This window comes from Oncorhynchus gorbuscha, unplaced genomic scaffold, assembly GCF_021184085.1.
Source record: "Oncorhynchus gorbuscha isolate QuinsamMale2020 ecotype Even-year unplaced genomic scaffold, OgorEven_v1.0 Un_scaffold_3339, whole genome shotgun sequence".
Lineage (NCBI taxonomy): Eukaryota > Metazoa > Chordata > Actinopteri > Salmoniformes > Salmonidae > Oncorhynchus > Oncorhynchus gorbuscha.
The window spans coordinates 8,593-29,430 of NW_025745191.1; the positions used below are offsets into that span (position 1 = coordinate 8,593).

The 20,838-nt window shown below is 43.4% G+C and overlaps 1 protein-coding gene across 1 annotated transcript in view; it reads right to left on the reverse strand.

The window, feature by feature from the left end:
- Positions 1 to 248: 248 nt before the first annotated feature.
- Positions 249 to 20,838, reverse strand: part of LOC124017838 (telomerase-binding protein EST1A-like) — a gene marked incomplete at its 5' end in the record, with an annotated part of 41,157 nt that continues 20,567 nt past the window's right edge. Inside the window, 4 exon segments of the mRNA XM_046333070.1 lie at positions 249 to 1,357; positions 4,079 to 4,160; positions 4,246 to 4,508; positions 8,906 to 9,050. Coding sequence (XP_046189026.1) covers positions 1,227 to 1,357; positions 4,079 to 4,160; positions 4,246 to 4,508; positions 8,906 to 9,050 — 621 coding nt within the window.

Genomic DNA, 20,838 nt, shown 5'->3' on the forward strand with positions numbered 1-20,838 from the left:
AACAAACTCAATTATATGATGAAATAAATCATTCAAATCTTATTTGACTTGTTAAAAAACTTAAAACAAACCCAAACGGTTTGTGGGTGGAAAAAAATGTAAGCAGAAAGACGCATAATCACACACACACACACACACACACACACACACACACACACACACACACACACACACACACACACACACACACACACACACACACACACACACACACACACACACACACACACACACACACACACACACACACACACACACACACACACACAATGGATACCAACTAAAACACACCGCCACAACCACAATGCTAAATCAGAAAAAGTCTATTTTCTTCGTCTTTTGATTTTTTTTTTTTAAAGCTGCTCCTTTATAGAAACCCCAACTTGGAAATGACTCCGTCACCATCAAGCTGCTGGGGGCACCAACATCACCAACACTGTTGCTGGGCAACTGGGATGCAAACCACATCCTGGCCATCCGAGGCTGAGCGCGTGGCTCCGCGTCAAGGAGATTAAGGCGGGGGTACCAATCCCCTATCTAATACACCAGAACCTGGTAACCCATCACCACAGCCGCCCTCCTTGCCACTACAGGGCCTCTCTCTGTGCTGCTCTGAGGTTACAGACAAGATGTCAGTTAAACAGACAAATCACACAGCCAGTGATAAGTCTTCAGTCAGGCTACGGCCTTCCTCCTCAGCCCTAACCTCTCTCTCTCTCTCTCTCCCTCTTCCTTCTCTGCTCTGTTGTTTCCACAGAGGTAAATACTGCTGCTGGCCTTGTGAACACACTGCAGAAGTTATGAAGGGCTGGAATGGAGAGCCAGTTAATAACACACACACCTCCTCTCTCGCTCTCTCTCTCTTCTGCAGTTCTTCCTGCATCTCTCCCTGCTCCTGTCCTCCCTCCTACTTCCCTCTGAGAGAAGCAGTTAACACACACACCTACCTCACCACAACGAGAGGAGAAAAAAGCTCTCAGACAATTCAACTCATTCCACTCCTCCCCCCCAAAAAATAAGCTTTTTTAAAAAGTTTTCATTTGAGCTTTTCCACCAACAAAAAAAATGAGTTTCTCCTTCGTCTCTCTCTCCCCCCAACAGTCTTCTCTTCTGCATTAGTGTATATTCTCCTTCTCCACTCCAAGGTGGTGTGGGAGGTGGCCAGCGGTTATCAGCAGTTGATTGGTTGTCTGGGTGCTCTGGGCGTGGTCTGTGTGTGACCCGGTTCAGCCCACTTTGGCCCAGGTGAGGAATGCGGGGATGTCTCTGACCGGCACATTCCTGGTCAGGGCTTTGACCCGCAGGTTACGGTCATCTGTCAGGAGAACCACCTCCCGACGCAAACGCACCGGACCGTCTGGGAGAGAGGAAGGAAGACAGAGGAGGGGAGATATGAGAGACGGAGGGAGGAGGGGAGACGGAGGGGGGGTATGAGAGACAGAGGAGGGGAGATATGAGAGACGGAGGGAGGAGGGGAGGTATGAGAGACGGAGGGAGGAGGGGAGACGGAGGGGGGGTATGAGAGACAGAGGAGGGGAGATATGAGAGACGGAGGGAGGAGGGGAGGTATGAGAGACGGAGGAGGGGAGACGGAGGGGAGGTATGAGAGACAGAGGGAGGAGGGGAGGTATGAGAGACAGAGGGAGGAGGGGAGGTATGAGAGACAGAGGGAGGAGGGGGGTATGAGAGACAGAGGGAGGAGGGGGGTATGAGAGACAGAGGGAGGAGGGGGTATGAGAGACAGAGGGAGGAGGGGAGGTATGAGAGACGGAGGGAGGAGGGGAGGTATGAGAGACGGAGGGAGGAGGGAGGGGGTATGAGAGACAGAGGAGGGGAGACGGAGGGGAGGTATGAGAGACAGAGGGAGGAGGGGAGGTATGAGAGACAGAGGGAGGAGGGGGGTATGAGAGACAGAGGGAGGAGGGGGGTATGAGAGACAGAGGGAGGAGGGGAGGTATGAGAGACAGAGGGAGGAGGGGAGGTATGAGAGACAGAGGGAGGAGGGGGGTATGAGAGACAGAGGGAGGAGGGGAGGTATGAGAGACAGAGGGAGGAGGGGAGGTATTAGAGACAGAGGGAGGAGGGGAGGTATGAGAGACGGAGGGAGGAGGGGGGGGGGGTATGAGAGACAGGGAGGAGGGGAGGTATGAGAGACGGAGGGAGAAGGGGAGGTATGAGAGACGGAGGGAGGAGGGGGGTATGAGAGACGGAGGGAGGAGGGGGTATGAGAGACAGAGGGAGGAGGGGAGGTATTAGAGACAGAGGGAGGAGGGGAGGTATTAGAGACAGAGGGAGGAGGGGGTATGAGAGACAGAGGGAGGAGGGGGTATTAGAGACAGAGGGAGGAGGGGGTATGAGAGACAGAGGGAGGAGGGGAGGTATGAGAGACAGAGGGAGGAGGGGAGGTATGAGAGACAGAGGGAGGAGGGGGGTATGAGAGACAGAGGGAGGAGGGGAGGTATGAGAGACAGAGGGAGGAGGGGAGGTATGAGAGACAGAGGGAGGAGGGGAGGTATGAGAGACGGAGGGGGAGGAGGGGGGTATGAGAGACAGAGGGAGGAGCGGAGATATGAGAGACGGAGGGAGGAGGGGAGGTATGAGAGACAGAGGGAGGAGGGGAGGTATGAGAGACAGAGGGAGGAGGGGAGGTATGAGAGACAGAGGGAGGGTATGAGAGACAGAGGGAGGAGGGGAGGTATGAGAGACAGGGAGGAGGGGAGGTATGAGAGACGGAGGGAGGAGGGGAGGTATGAGAGACAGGGAGGAGGGGAGGTATGAGAGACAGGGAGGAGGGGAGGTATGAGAGACAGAGGGAGGAGGGGAGATATGAGAGACAGAGGGAGGAGGGGAGATATGAGAGACGGAGGGAGGAGGGGAGGTATGAGAGACGGAGGGAGGAGGGGGGGTATGAGAGACGGAGGGAGGAGGGGAGGTATGAGAGACAGAGGGAGGGTATGAGAGACAGAGGGAGGAGGGGAGGTATGAGAGACAGAGGGAGGGTATGAGAGACAGAGGGAGGAGGGGAGGTATGAGAGACAGAGGGAGGGTATGAGAGACAGAGGGAGGAGGGGAGGTATGAGAGACAGAGGGAGGAGGGGAGGTATGAGAGACAGGGAGGAGGGGAGGTATGAGAGACAGAGGGAGGAGGGGAGGTATGAGAGACAGAGGGAGGAGGGGAGGTATGAGAGACAGAGGGAGGGTATGAGAGACAGAGGGAGGAGGGGAGGTATGAGAGACAGGGAGGAGGGGAGGTATGAGAGACAGAGGGAGGGTATGAGAGACAGAGGGAGGAGGGGAGGTATGAGAGACAGGGAGGAGGGGAGGTATGAGAGACAGGGAGGAGGGGAGGTATGAGAGACAGGGAGGAGGGGAGGTATGAGAGACGGAGGGAGTGGGGGTATGAGAGACAGAGGGAGGAGGGGAGGTATGAGAGAGAGGGAGGGTATGAGAGACAGGGAGGAGGGGAGGTATGAGAGACGGAGGGAGGAGGGGAGGTATGAGAGACAGAGGGAGGGTATGAGAGACAGAGGGAGGAGGGGAGGTATGAGAGACAGAGGGAGGAGGGGGTATGAGAGACAGAGGGAGGAGGGGGTATGAGAGACAGAGGGAGGAGGGAGGTATGAGAGACAGAGGGAGGAGGGGAGGTATGAGAGACAGAGGGAGGAGGGGGGTATGAGAGACAGAGGGAGGAGGGGAGGTATGAGAGACGGAGGGAGGAGGGGAGGTATGAGAGACGGAGGGAGGAGGGGAGGTATGAGAGACGGAGGGAGGAGGGGGGTATGAGAGACGGAGGGAGGAGGGGAGGTATGAGAGACAGAGGGAGGAGGGGGGGGTATGAGAGACAGAGGGAGGTATGAGAGACGGAGGGAGGAGGGGAGGTATGAGAGACAGAGGGAGGTATGAGAGACGGAGGGAGGAGGGGAGGTATGAGAGACGGAGGGAGGAGGGGAGGTATGAGAGACGGAGGGAGGAGGGGAGGTATGAGAGACGGAGGGAGGAGTAAAGGTAGAATAAATATAGTATAGACAGATTGTGCAACATGTGCAGCATGAGTGTGTTGGTGGAAGGAGACAGCTACTTGTCTGTGCAGGCATCAAGCTCTTAGCCTCATCTTTGCAGTAGTGGAGACAGCAGGACAAGATGACATCATCATTGTTTCCCTGGAGGCGGAAAGAGACTGTCAAATACGTGACAGAGGACCTGGGGCACTTGGACACACGTCTCATATACACGTCACACACACACCTGTTGTCCGGAGGTGTCTTCGCTGCGGAAGGCGATAGACTCCAGTTGACTTCCTCTGCTGGTCAGCGCTCTGAGACAGGGCTCCCTGGCCTCGAACCCTCGCTCCAGAAACGCCACGGCAACCTTAGCCTTCTCCTGGACCGACCGGGCGTGGGTCGGTCCACCACCACCGGCGTTTCCACGACAACCACTGCCACCACGCCCACTGCCAGAGCCATCGCAGCTCTCCTGCCCTTTTGCCAGACCATCCAACTCTGTTATCACTGGAGAAGGGGAGGGAGAGAAGAGGGAGAGAGAAGAGGGAGAGAGAAGAGGGGGAGAGAAGAGGGGGAGAGAAGAGAGAAATGAGGAAGGGAGAGAGAAGCGAGAAATTAGGAAGGGAGAGAGAGGGAGAAATGAGGAATGAGAAGAGAGAAATGAGGAAGGGAGAGAGAAGAGAGAAATGAGGAAGGGAGAGAGAAGAGAGAAATGAGGAAGAGAGAGAGAAGAGAGAAATGAGGAAGAGAGAGAAGGGAGAAATTAGGAAGAGAGAGAAGAGAGAAATGAGGAAGAGAGAGAGAAGAGAGAAATGAGGAAGAGAGAGAGAAGAGGGCAAAGACATCTACAGTCAGAACTAACCATTCCCCGAACACCTAAAACCTGATATTGATGGCTGCCTAACTGTCTCTCTCACTCGGGAAACACATGTTTACGTTGCCAAAGAAAGTGGAATAGACAAACAAAAAGGGAAATAAACAGTCAACATTACTCAGAAAAGTTGTAAAGTAATCAGGCTAGGCTAGGGCAGGTTAGGCTTGGGTAGGGTAGAGTCGGCCAGGCTTGGGTACGGTAGGGTCGGCCAGGCTTGGGTAGGGTCGGCCAGGGTAGGGTAGTCGGCCAGGCTTGGGTAGGGTAGAGTCGGCCAGGCTTGGGTAGGGTCGGCTTGGGTAGGGTCGGCTAGGCTCGGGTCGGATAGGCCAGGGTAGAGTCGGATAGGCCAGGGTAGAGTAGGATAGGCTAGGGTAGAGTAGTTTAGGCTACCTCTTTAACCACTAGGCTACCTGCCGCCCCTACACTCTAACCACTAGGCTACCTGCCGCCCCTACACTCTAACCACTAGGCTACCTGCCGCCCCTACACTCTAACCACTAGGCTACCTGCCTCCTCTACACTCTAACCACTAGGCTACCTGCCGCCCCTACACTCTAACCACTAGGCTACCTGCCGCCCCTACACTCTAACCACTAGGCTACCTGCCGCCCCTACACTCTAACCACTAGGCTACCTGCCATCCCTACACTCTAACCACTAGGCTACCTACCCCCCTACACTCTAACCACTAGGCTACCTGCCATCCCTACACTCTAACCACTAGGCTACCTGCCGCCCCTACACTCTAACCACTAGGCTACCTGCCGTCCCTACACTCTAACCACTAGGCTACCTGCCTCCCCTACACTCTAACCACTAGGCTACCTACCCCCCTACACTCTAACCACTAGGCTACCTGCCGCCCCTACACTCTAACCACTAGGCTACCTACCGTCCCTACACTCTAACCACTAGGCTACCTGCCGCCCCTACACTCTAACCACTAGGCTACCTGCCGCCCCTACACTCTAACCACTAGGCTACCTGCCGCCCCTACACTCTAACCACTAGGCTACCTGCCTCCTCTACACTCTAACCACTAGGCTACCTGCCGCCCCTACACTCTAACCACTAGGCTACCTGCCGCCCCTACACTCTAACCACTAGGCTACCTGCCATCCCTACACTCTAACCACTAGGCTACCTACCCCCTACACTCTAACCACTAGGCTACCTACCCCCCTACACTCTAACCACTAGGCTACCTGCCGCCCCTACACTCTAACCACTAGGCTACCTACCCCCCTACACTCTAACCACTAGACTACCTGCCTCCTCTACACTCTAACCACTAGGCTACCTGCCATCCCTACACTCTAACCACTAGGCTACCTACCCCCCTACACTCTAACCACTAGGCTACCTACCCCCCTACACTCTAACCACTAGGCTACCTACCCCCTACACTCTAACCACTAGGCTACCTGCCTCCTCTACACTCTAACCACTAGACTACCCACCCCCTACACTCTAACCACTAGACTACCTGCCTCCTCTACACTCTAACCACTAGACTACCTACCCCCTACACTCTAACCACTAGGCTACCTGCCGCCCCTACACTCTAACCACTAGGCTACCTAACCCCCTACACTCTAACCACTAGACTACCTGCCGCCCCACACTCTAACCACTAGGCTACCTGCCTCCTCTACACTCTAACCACTAGGCTACCTGCCCCCCCTACACTCTAACCACTAGGCTACCTGCCATCCCTACACTCTAACCACTAGGCTACCTGCCATCCCTACACTCTAACCACTAGGCTACCTACCCCTACACTCTAACCACTAGGCTACCTACCCCCTACACTCTAACCACTAGGCTACCTGCCGCCCCTACACTCTAACCACTAGGCTACCTACCCCCTACACTCTAACCACTAGACTACCTGCCTCCTCTACACTCTAACCACTAGGCTACCTGCCATCCCTACACTCTAACCACTAGGCTACCTACCCCCTACACTCTAACCACTAGGCTACCTACCCCCTACACTCTAACCACTAGGCTACCTACCCCTACACTCTAACCACTAGGCTACCTACCCCCTACACTCTAACCACTAGGCTACCTGCCTCCTCTACACTCTAACCACTAGACTACCCACCCCCTACACTCTAACCACTAGACTACCTGCCTCCTCTACACTCTAACCACTAGACTACCTACCCCCTACACTCTAACCACTAGGCTACCTGCCGCCCCTACACTCTAACCACTAGGCTACCTAACCCCCCTACACTCTAACCACTAGACTACCTGCCGCCCCACACTCTAACCACTAGGCTACCTGCCTCCTCTACACTCTAACCACTAGGCTACCTGCCCCCCCTACACTCTAACCACTAGGCTACCTGCCGCCCCTACACTCTAACCACTAGACTACCCTGCCGCCCCTACACTCTAACCACTAGGCTACCTGCCTCCTCTACACTCTAGCCACTAGGCTACCTGCCTCCTCTACACTCTAGCCACTAGGCTACCTGCCTCCTCTACACTCTAACCACTAGGCTACCTGCCCCCCCTACACTCTAACCACTAGGCTACCTACCTCCTCTACACTCTAACCACTAGGCTACCTGCCGCCTCTACACTCTAACCACTAGGCTACCTGCCGTCCCTACACTCTAAACACTAGACTACCTGCCTCCTCTACACTCTAACCACTAGACTACCTGCCTCCTCTACACTCTAACCACTAGGCTACCTGCCTCCTCTACACTCTAACCACTAGGCTACCTGCCGTCCCTACACTCTAACCACTAGACTACCTGCCGCCCAGTGTATATTTGTCCTTCTGTTTGAGGTTATTGTCCTGATGTAAGGTGAATGTCTCTCAGTGTCTGTTGGAAAGCAGACTGAACCAGTTTTTTTTGCCTGTGCTTCGCTCTATTCCGTTTTTTTAAATCCTAAAAAACAAACTCCCTAGTCCTTGCCAATGACAAGCATACCCATAACATGATGCAGCCACCACCATGCTTGAAAATATGAAGAGTGGTACTCAGTGATGTGTTGTGGGTTAGGGTTAGGGTTAGGGGGGTACCGGTACAGAGTCAGTGTGGAGGCAGATTTTTGTTGCAGTATTACTTTTAGTGCCTTGTTGAAAACAGGATGTTTTGGAATATTTTTATTCAGTACAGGCTTTCTTCTTACTCTGTCAAATATGTTACTATTGTGGAGTAACTACACTGTTCTTGATGCATCCTCAGATCACACGTCACAGCCATTAAACTCTTAACTATTTTAAAAATCACCATTGGCATCATGGTGAAATTCCTGAGCGGTTTCTTTCCTCTCCGGCAACTGAGTTAGGAAGGACGCCTGTATCTTTGTAGTGATCTGGGTTTATTGATACACCATCCAAAGTGAAATGAATAACTTCACCATGTTCAAAGGGATATTCAATGTCTGCTTTTTAAAACGTTTACCTAATTTCACCAATAGGTGCCCTTCTTTGCGAGGCATTGAAAAACCTCCCTGGTCTTTGTGGTTGAATCTGTGTTTGAAATTCACTGCTCGACTGAGAGACCTTACAGCTAACCACTATTTTTGTGTCGTTCAACAGCTAACCACTATTTTTGGACACAGTGAGTGTGCAATAAAAGTGATTTATAATTATTATGTGACTTGTTAAACATTATCATTATCATTATTATTATTATCATTATTATTATTATCATCATTATCATTATTATTATTATCAGTATTATTATTATCATTATCATTATTATTATTATTATTATCATTATTATCATCATCATTATTATTATTATTATTATTATATATTTAGGCAAAAAGGGTTGAATACATAGACTCAACTTTTCACTTTTAATTAATTTTGTAAACATTTCTAGGTCAGCGACACAAAAAAAATAATCTACATTTAATCAATTTAAAATTCGGGCTGTATGTAAACACAACAAAATGTGTGATAAATGTCAAGGGGTGTGAATACTATCTATCTTAAGTCCCTGAAGTGTTTTGGTTCGATGAATTCACTGTATGTTTGTTAGTGTGTGGTAGTTACCGATGAGGGGCACCACCACAATGTAGGTCCCAGACTGAAGCAGTGTCTTGAGGCCGGTGAGGTGGTCGATGAAACCGTTGGTGTCGGGGACCAGGAAAAGAGGACGGACCTCCAACTCCAACTGACCACACGTCTGTAACACCGCCTGGACGGAGGGAACGCACGCACGCACACACGCACGCACGCATGCACGCACACACACACACACACACACACACACACACGCGTTACAAATCAAAATCAAATCAAAGTTTATTTGTCACGTGCGCCCGAATACAACAGGTGTAGTAGACCTCACAGTGAAATACTGAATACAACAGGTGTAGTAGACCTCACAGTGAAATGCTGAATACAACAGGTGTAGTAGACCTTACAGTGAAATGATGAATACAACAGGTGTAGTTAGACCTTACAGTGAAATGCTGAATACAACAGGTGTAGTAGACCTCACAGTGAAATGCTGAATACAACAGGTGTAGTAGACCTTACAGTGAAATGCTGAATACAACAGGTGTAGTAGACCTTACAGTGAAATGCTGAATACAACAGGTGTAGTAGACCTTACAGTGAAATGCTGAATACAACAGGTGTAGTAGACCTTACAGTGAAATGCTGAATACAACAGGTGTAGTAGACCTTACAGTGAAATGCTGAATACAACAGGTGTAGTAGACCTTACAGTGAAATGCTGAATACAACAGGTGTAGTAGACCTTACAGTGAAATGCTGAATACAACAGGTGTAGTAGACCTTACAGTGAAATGCTGAATACAACAGGTGTAGTAGACCTCACAGTGAAATGCTGAATACAACAGGTGTAGTAGACCTCACAGTGAAATGCTGAATACAACAGGTGTAGTAGACCTCACAGTGAAATGCTGAATACAACAGGTGTAGTAGACCTTACAGTGAAATGCTGAATACAACAGGTGTAGTAGACCTCACAGTGAAATGCTGAATACAACAGGTGTAGTAGACCTCACAGTGAAATGCTGAATACAACAGGTGTAGTAGACCTTTACAGTGAAATACTGAATACAACAGGTGTAGTAGACCTCACAGTGAAATGCTGAATACAACAGGTGTAGTAGACCTCACAGTGAAATGCTGAATACAACAGGTGTAGTAGACCTCACAGTGAAATGCTTACTTACGAGCCCCTAACCAACAACAACAGTTAAAAAATGTAAAACAGAATAAGAAATAAAAGTAACAAGTAATTAAAGAACAGCAGTGAAATAACAATAGTGAGACTATATACAGGGTATTACGGTACAGAGTCAATGTGGAGGCTATATACAGGGTATTACGGTACAGAGTCAATGTGGAGGCTATATACAGGGTATTACGGTACAGAGTCAATGTGGAGGCTATATACAGGGTATTACGGTACAGAGTCAATGTGGAGACTATATACAGGGTATTACGGTACAGAGTCAATGTGGAGGCTATATACAGGGTATTACGGTACAGAGTCAATGTGGAGGCTATATACAGGGTATTACGGTACAGAGTCAATGTGGAGGCTATATACAGGGTATTACGGTACAGAGTCAATGTGTAGGCTATATACAGGGTATTACGGTACAGAGTCAATGTGGAGGCTATATACAGGGTATTACGGTACAGAGTCAATGTGGAGGCTATATACAGGGTATTACGGTACAGAGTCAATGTGGAGGCTATATACAGGGTATTACGGTACAGAGTCAATGTGGAGGCTATATACAGGGTATTACGGTACAGAGTCAATGTGGAGGCTATATACAGGGGGTACCGGTACAGAGTCAATGTGGAGACTATATACAGGGTATTACGGTACAGAGTCAATGTGGAGGCTATATACAGGGTATTACGGTACAGAGTCAATGTGGAGGCTATATACAGGGTATTACGGTACAGAGTCAATGTGGAGGCTATATACAGGGGGTACCGGTACAGAGTCAATGTGGAGACTATATACAGGGTATTACGGTACAGAGTCAATGTGGAGGCTATATACAGGGTATTACGGTACAGAGTCAATGTGGAGGCTATATACAGGGGGTACCGGTACAGAGTCAATGTGGAGACTATATACAGGGTATTACGGTACAGAGTCAATGTGGAGGCTATATACAGGGTATTACGGTACAGAGTCAATGTGGAGGCTATATACAGGGTATTACGGTACAGAGTCAATGTGGAGGCTATATACAGGGTATTACGGTACAGAGTCTATGTGGAGGCTATATACAGGGTATTACGGTACAGAGTCAATGTGGAGGCTATATACAGGGTATTACGGTACAGAGTCAATGTGGAGGCTATATACAGGGGGTACCGGTACAGAGTCAATGTGGAGGCTATATACAGGGTATTACGGTACAGAGTCAATGTGGAGGCTATATACAGGGGTACCGGTACAGAGTCAATGTGGAGGCTATATACAGGGTATTACGGTACAGAGTCAATGTGGAGGCTATATACAGGGTATTACGGTACAGAGTCAATGTGGAGGCTATATACAGGGTATTACGGTACAGAGTCAATGTGGAGGCTATATACAGGGTATTACGGTACAGAGTCAATGTGGAGGCTATATACAGGGGGTACCAGTACAGAGTCAGTGTGGAGGCTATATACAGGGGGTACCGGTACAGAGTCAATGTGGAGGCTATATACAGGGTATTACGGTACAGAGTCAATGTGGAGGCTATATACAGGGTATTACGGTACAGAGTCAATGTGGAGGCTATATACAGGGTGTTACGGTACAGAGTCAATGTGGAGGCTATATACAGGGGGTACCAGTACAGAGTCAGTGTGGAGGCTATATACAGGGGGTACCGGTACAGAGTCAATGTGGAGGCTATATACAGGGTATTACGGTACAGAGTCAATGTGGAGGCTATATACAGGGGGTACCGGTACAGAGTCAATGTGGAGGCTATATACAGGGGGTACCGGTACAGAGTCAATGTGGAGGCTATATACAGGGTATTACAGTACAGAGTCAATGTGGAGGGTATATACAGGGGGTACTGGTACAGAGTCAATGTGGAGGCTATATACAGGGGGTACCGGTACAGAGTCAATGTGGAGGCTATATACAGGGGGTACCGGTACAGAGTCAATGTGGAGGCTATATACAGGGTATTACGGTACAGAGTCAATGTGGAGGCTATATACAGGGTATTACGGTACAGAGTCAATGTGGAGGCTATATACAGGGGGTACCGGTACAGAGTCAATGTGGAGACTATATACAGGGTATTCCGGTACAGAGTCAATGTGGAGGCTATATACAGGGTATTCCGGTACAGAGTCAATGTGGAGGCTATATACAGGGGGTACCGGTACAGAGTCAATGTGGAGACTATATACAGGGTATTACGGTACAGAGTCAATGTGGAGGCTATATACAGGGTATTACGGTACAGAGTCAATGTGGAGGCTATATACAGGGTATTACGGTACAGAGTCAATGTGGAGGCTATATACAGGGTATTACGGTACAGAGTCTATGTGGAGGCTATATACAGGGTATTACGGTACAGAGTCAATGTGGAGGCTATATACAGGGTATTACGGTAGAGTCAATGTGGAGGCTATATACAGGGGGTACCGGTACAGAGTCAATGTGGAGGCTATATACAGGGTATTACGGTACAGAGTCAATGTGGAGGCTATATACAGGGGGTACCGGTACAGAGTCAATGTGGAGGCTATATACAGGGTATTACGGTACAGAGTCAATGTGGAGGCTATATACAGGGTATTACGGTACAGAGTCAATGTGGAGGCTATATACAGGGTATTACGGTACAGAGTCAATGTGGAGGCTATATACAGGGTATTACGGTACAGAGTCAATGTGGAGGCTATATACAGGGTATTACGGTACAGAGTCAATGTGGAGGCTATATACAGGGGGTACCAGTACAGAGTCAGTGTGGAGGCTATATACAGGGGGTACCGGTACAGAGTCAATGTGGAGGCTATATACAGGGTATTACGGTACAGAGTCAATGTGGAGGCTATATACAGGGGGTACCGGTACAGAGTCAATGTGGAGGCTATATACAGGGGGTACCGGTACAGAGTCAATGTGGAGGCTATATACAGGGTATTACAGTACAGAGTCAATGTGGAGGGTATATACAGGGGGTACTGGTACAGAGTCAATGTGGAGGCTATATACAGGGGGTACCGGTACAGAGTCAATGTGGAGGCTATATACAGGGTATTACGGTACAGAGTCAATGTGGAGGCTATATACAGGGTATTACAGTACAGAGTCAATGTGGAGGCTATATACAGGGTGTTACGGTACAGAGTCAATGTGGAGGCTATATACAGGGTGTTACGGTACAGAGTCAATGTGGAGGCTATATACAGGGTGTTACGGTACAGAGTCAATGTATATAGTGTGTGTATATAGTGTGTGTTACCTGTATCTAGTCCCTGTGTGTATATAGTGTGTGTATAGTGTTTTGAGTGTAGTGTGTGTGTATTTTTTTATTTTTTATTTCACCTTTATTTAACCAGGTAGGCAAGTTGAGAACAAGTTCTCATTTACAATTGCGACCTGGCCAAGATAAAGCAATGCAGTTCGACAGATACAACGACACAGAGTTACACATGGAGTAAAACAAACATACAGTCAATAATACAGTAGAAAAACAAGTCTATATACAATGTGAGCAAATGAGGTGAGAAGGGAGGTAAAGGCAAAAAAGGCCATGGTGGCAAAGTAAATACAATATAGCAAGTAAAACACTGGAATGGTAGTTTTGCAATGGAAGAATGTGCAAAGTAGACATAAAAATAATGGGGTGCAAAGGAGCAAAATAAATAAATAAATTAAATACAGTTGGGAAAGAGGTAGTTGTTTGGGCTAAATTATAGGTGGGCTATGTACAGGTGCAGTAATCTGTAAGATGCTCTGACAGTTGGTGCTTAAAGCTAGTGAGGGAGATAAGTGTTTCCAGTTTCAGAGATTTTTGCAGTTCGTTCCAGTCACTGGCAGCAGAGAACTGGAAGGAGAGGCGGCCAAAGAAAGAATTGGTTTTGGGGGTGACCAGAGAGATATACCTGCTGGAGCGTGTGCTACAGGTGGGAGATGCTATGGTGACCAGCGAGCTGAGATAAGGGGGGACTTTACCTAGCAGGGTCTTGTAGATGACATGGAGCCAGTGGGTTTGGCGACGAGTATGAAGCGAGGGCCAGCCACTGGCCACTGGTGTATAGTGTGTGTATAGTGTGTGTATAGTGTGTGTATAGTGTGTGTATAGTGTGTATATAGTGTGTGTATAGTGTGTGTATAGTGTGTGTATAGTGTGTATATGGTGTGTGTTACCTGTATCTAGTCCCTGTGTGTTTATAGTGTGTATATAGTGTGTATATAGTGTGTGTTACCTGTATCTAGTACCTGTGTGTATATAGTGTAGTGTGTATACAGTGTGTATATATAGTGTTGTGTGTATATAGTGTGTGTATAGTGTGTGTATAGTGTGTATATAGTGTGTGTTACCTGTATCTAGTCCCTGTGTGTTTATAGTGTGTGTATAGTGTGTATATAGTGTGTGTTACCTGTATCTAGTACCTGTGTGTATATAGTGTAGTGTGTATATAGTGTGTATATATAGTGTTGTGTGTATATAGTGTGTATATAGTGTAGTGTGTGTATAGTGTGTATATAGTGTGTATTACCTGTATCTAGTCTCTGTGAGTATATAGTGTAGTGTATATAGTGTATATATAGTGTTGTGTGTATATAGTGTGTATATAGTGTGTGTATAGTGTGTATATAGTGTAGTGTGTGTATATAGTGTGTATTACCTGTATCTAGTCCCTGTGTGTATATAGTGTAGTGTATATAGTGTATATATAGTGTTGTGTGTATATAGTGTGTATATAGTGTGTGTATAGTGTTTCTAGTGTAGTGTGTGTATATAGTGTGTGTATAGTGTAGTGTGTATATAGTTTGTATATAGTGTGTTTATAGTGTAGTGTGTATATAGTGTGTGTATAGTGTAGTGTGTGTATATAGTGTGTGTATAGTGTAGTGTGTGTATAGTGTGTGTATAGTGTGTGTATAGTGTGTATATAGTGTGTGTATAGTGTGTGTATAGTGTGTGTATAGTGTGTATATAGTGTGTGTTACCTGTATCTAGTCCCTGTGTGTTTATAGTGTGTGTATAGTGTGTATATAGTGTGTATATAGTGTGTGTTACCTGTATCTAGTACCTGTGTGTATATAGTGTAGTGTGTATACAGTGTGTATATATAGTGTTGTGTGTATATAGTGTGTGTATAGTGTGTGTATAGTGTGTATATAGTGTGTGTTACCTGTATCTAGTCCCTGTGTGTTTATAGTGTGTGTATAGTGTGTATATAGTGTGTATATAGTGTGTGTTACCTGTATCTAGTACCTGTGTGTATATAGTGTAGTGTGTATACAGTGTGTATATATAGTGTTGTGTGTATATAGTGTGTATATAGTGTAGTGTGTGTATAGTGTGTATATAGTGTGTATTACCTGTATCTAGTCTCTGTGAGTATATAGTGTAGTGTATATAGTGTATATATAGTGTTGTGTGTATATAGTGTGTATATAGTGTGTGTATAGTGTGTATATAGTGTAGTGTGTGTATATAGTGTGTATTACCTGTATCTAGTCCCTGTGTGTATATAGTGTAGTGTATATAGTGTATATATAGTGTTGTGTGTATATAGTGTGTATATAGTGTGTGTATAGTGTTTCTAGTGTAGTGTGTGTATATAGTGTGTGTATAGTGTGGTGTGTATATAGTTTGTATATAGTGTGTTTATAGTGTAGTGTGTATATAGTGTGTGTATAGTGTAGTGTGTGTATATAGTGTGTGTATAGTGTAGTGTGTGTATAGTGTGTATATAGTGTGTGTTACCTGTATCTAGTCCCTGTGTGTATATAGTGTGTGTATATAGTGTAGTGTGTATATAGTGTGTATATGTTGTAGTGTGTATATAGTGTAGTGTGTATATAGTGTAGTGTGTATATAGTGTGTGTGTAGTGTGTATATAGTGTGTATATAGTGTGTGTATATAGTGTGTATATAGTGTGTATATAGTGTTTATATAGTGTGTATATAGTGTGTATATAGTGTGTGTATAGTGTAGTGTATATAGTGTGTATATAGTGTAGTGTATATAGTGTGTATATAGTGTAGTGTATATAGTGTTTATATAGTGTGTATGTAGTGTGTATATAGTGTGTATATAGTGTGTATATAGTGTGTATATAGTGTGTATATAGTGTGTATATAGTGTAGTGTATATAGTGTGTATATAGTGTAGTGTATATAGTGTTTATATAGTGTGTATATAGTGTGTATATAGTGTAGTGTATATATAGTGTGTATAGTGTGTGTATATAGTGTAGTGTATATAGTGTGTATATAGTGTAGTGTGTATATAGTGTGTATATAGTGTGTATATAGTGTAGTGTATATATAGTGTAGTGTGTATATAGTGTGTATATAGTGTTTATATAGTGTGTATATAGTGTAGTGTATATAGTGTGTATATAGTGTGTATATAGTGTAGTGTATATAGTGTGTATATAGTGTAGTGTATATAGTGTGTATATAGTGTTTATATAGTGTGTATATAGTGTGTATATAGTGTAGTGTATATAGTGTGTATATAGTGTAGTGTATATAGTGTGTATATAGTGTTTATATAGTGTGTATATAGTGTGTATATAGTGTAGTGTATATAGTGTGTATATAGTGTAGTGTATATAGTGTGTATATAGTGTAGTGTATATAGTGTGTATATAGTGTAGTGTATATAGTGTGTATATAGTGTTTATATAGTGTGTATATAGTGTGTATATAGTGTGTGTATATAGTGTGTATATAGTGTGTGTATATAGTGTGTATATAGTGTAGTGTATATAGTGTTTATATAGTGTGTATATAGTGTGTATATAGTGTAGTGTATATAGTGTGTATATAGTGTAGTGTGTATATAGTGTGTATAGTGTGTGTATATAGTGTAGTGTATATAGTGTGTATATAGTGTAGTGTGTATATAGTGTAGTGTGTATATAGTGTAGTGTGTATATAGTGTGTATATAGTGTGTGTATATAGTGTAGTGTGTATATAGTGTAGTGTGTATATAGTGTGTGTATATAGTGTGTGTATAGTGTGTGTATATAGTATGTATATAGTGTGTATATAGTGTGTGTATATAGTGTAGTGTGTATATAGTGTGTGTGTAGTGTGTATATAGTGTAGTGTATATAGTGTAGTGTGTATATAGTGTGTATATAGTGTGTGTATATAGTGTGTGTATATAGTGTGTATATAGTGTGTATATAGTGTGTGTATAGTGTGTATATAGTGTGTGTATAGTGTGTGTATAGTGTGTGTATATAGTGTAGTGTGTATATAGTGTAGTGTGTATATAGTGTGTGTATATAGTGTGTGTATAGTGTGTGTATATAGTGTGTGTATATTGTTTGTGTATAGTGTGTGAATATAGTGTGTGTATATAGTGTGTATAGAGTGTGTATATAGTGTAGTGTGTATATAGTGTAGTGTGTATATAGTGTAGTGTGTATATAGTGTGTGTGTAGTGTGTATATAGTGTAGTGTGTATATAGTGTAGTGTGTATATAGTGTAGTGTGTATATAGTGTGTGTATAGTGTGTGTATATAGTGTAGTGTGTATATAGTGTGTGTGTAGTGTGTATATAGTGTAGTGTGTATATAGTGTAGTGTGTATATAGTGTGTATATAGTGTGTGTATATAGTGTAGTGTGTATATAGTGTAGTGTGTATATAGTGTGTGTATATAGTGTGTGTATAGTGTGTGTATATAGTGTGTATATAGTGTGTGTATATAGTGTGTGTATATAGTGTGTATATAGTGTGTGTATATAGTGTAGTGTGTATATAGTGTGTGTGTAGTGTGTATATAGTGTAGTGTATATAATGTAGTGTGTATATAGTGTAGTGTGTATATAGTGTAGTGTGTATATAGTGTGTATATAGTGTGTGTATATAGTGTAGTGTGTATATAGTGTGTATATAGTGTGTGTATATAGTGTATGTATATAGTGTGTGTATAATGTGTGTATATAGTGTGTATATAGTGTGCATATAGTGTGTATATAGTGTGTGTATAGTGTGTGTATAATATAATAGTGTGTGTATATAGTGTAGTGTGTATATAGTGTAGTGTGTATATAGTGTGTGTATATAGTGTGTGTATATTGTTTGTGTATAGTGTGTGAATATAGTGTGTGTATATAGTGTGTATATAGTGTGTGTATATAGTGTAGTGTGTATATAGTGTAGTGTGTATATAGTGTAGTGTGTATATAGTGTGTATATAGTGTGTGTATATAGTGTAGTGTGTATATAGTGTGTGTATATAGTGTGTGTATAGTGTGTGTATATAGTATGTATATAGTGTGTATATAGTGTGTGTATATAGTGTAGTGTGTATATAGTGTGTGTGTAGTGTGTATATAGTGTAGTGTATATAGTGTAGTGTGTATATAGTGTAGTGTGTATATAGTGTATGTATATAGTGTGTGTATATAGTGTATGTATATAGTGTGTGTATAGTGTGTGTATATAGTGTGTATATAGTGTGTGTATAGTGTGTGTATATAGTGTGTGTATAGTGTGTGTATATAGTGTAGTGTGTATATAGTGTAGTGTGTATATAGTGTAGTGTGTATATAGTGTGTGTATATAGTGTGTGTATAGTGTGTGTATATAGTGTGTGTATATTGTTTGTGTATAGTGTGTGAATATAGTGTGTGTATATAGTGTGTATAGAGTGTGTATATAGTGTGTGTATATAGTGTAGTGTGTATATAGTGTAGTGTGTATATAGTGTGTGTGTAGTGTGTATATAGTGTAGTGTGTATATAGTGTAGTGTGTATATAGTGTAGTGTGTATATAGTGTGTGTATATAGTGTGTGTATAGTGTGTGTATATAGTGTAGTGTGTATATAGTGTGTGTGTAGTGTGTATATAGTGTAGTGTGTATATAGTGTAGTGTGTATATAGTGTAGTGTGTATATAGTGTGTATATAGTGTGTGTATATAGTGTAGTGTGTATATAGTGTGTATATAGTGTGTGTATATAGTGTATGTATATAGTGTGTGTATAATGTGTGTATATAGTGTGTATATAGTGTGCATATAGTGTGTGTATAGTGTGTATATAGTGTGTGTATATAGTGTGTGTATAGTGTGTGTATATAGTGTAGTGTGTATATAGTGTGTGTGTAGTGTGTATATAGTGTAGTGTGTATATAGTGTAGTGTGTATATAGTGTAGTGTGTATATAATGTGTATATAGTGTGTGTATATAGTGTAGTGTGTATATAGTGTAGTGTGTATATAGTGTGTGTATATAGTGTGTGTATATAGTGTGTATATAGTGTGTGTATATAGTGTGTATATAGTGTGTGTATATAGTGTAGTGTGTATATAGTGTGTGTGTAGTGTGTATATAGTGTAGTGTATATATAGTGTAGTGTGTATATAGTGTAGTGTGTATATAGTGTGTATATAGTGTGTATATAGTGTATGTATATAGTGTGTGTATAGCGTGTGTATATAGTGTGTATATAGTGTGCATATAGTGTGTGTATAGTGTGTATATAGTGTGTGTATAGTGTGTGTATAATATAATAGTGTGTGTATATAGTGTAGTGTGTATATAGTGTGTGTATATAGTGTAGTGTGTATATAGTGTAGTGTGTATATAGTGTGTATATAGTGTAGTGTGTATATAGTGTGTATATAGTGTAGTGTGTATATAGTGTAGTGTGTATATAGTGTGTGTATATAGTGTAGTGTGTATATAGTGTAGTGTGTATATAGTGTGTATATAGTGTGTGTATATAGTGTAGTGTGTATATAGTGTGTATATAGTGTGTGTATAGTGTGTGTATATAGTGTGTGTATATAGTGTGTGTATAGTGTGTATATAGTGTGTGTATATAGTGTGTATATAGTGTGTGTATATAGTGTGTGTATAGTGTGTGTATAGTGTGTGTATATAGTGTGTATATAGTGTAGTGTGTGTATAGTGTGTGTATATAGTGTGTGTATAGTGTATATATAGTGTAGTGTGTATATAGTGTAGTGTGTATATAGTGTGTATATAGTGTAGTGTGTATATAGTGTGTATATAGTGTAGTGTGTATATAGTGTAGTGTGTATATAGTGTAGTGTGTATATAGTGTAGTGTGTATATAGTGTAGTGTGTATATAGTGTAGTGTGTATATAGTGTGTATATAGTGTAGTGTGTATATAGTGTGTATATAGTGTGTATATATAGTGTAGTGTGTATATAGTGTGTGTATATAGTGTAGTGTGTATATAGTGTAGTGTGTATATAGTGTAGTGTGTATATAGTGTAGTGTGTATATAGTGTAGTGTGTATATAGTGTAGTGTGTACATAGTGTAGTGTGTATATAGTGTGTGTATATAGTGTAGTGTGTATGTAGTGTAGTGTGTATATAGTGTAGTGTATATATAGTGTGTATATAGTGTAGTGTGTATATAGTGTAGTGTGTATATAGTGTGTATATAGTGTAGTGTGTATATAGTGTGTATATAGTGTAGTGTGTATATAGTGTGTATATAGTGTAGTGTGTATATAGTGTGTGTGTAGTGTGTATATAGTGTAGTGTATATAGTGTAGTGTGTATATAGTGTAGTGTGTATATAGTGTAGTGTGTATATAGTGTGTATATAGTGTAGTGTGTATATAGTGTGTATATAGTGTAGTGTGTATATAGTGTGTATATAGTGTGTGTATATAGTGTAGTGTGTATATAGTGTGTATATAGTGTATATATAGTGTGTATATAGTGTGTGTATATAGTGTAGTGTGTATGTAGTGTAGTGTGTATATAGTGTGTATATAGTGT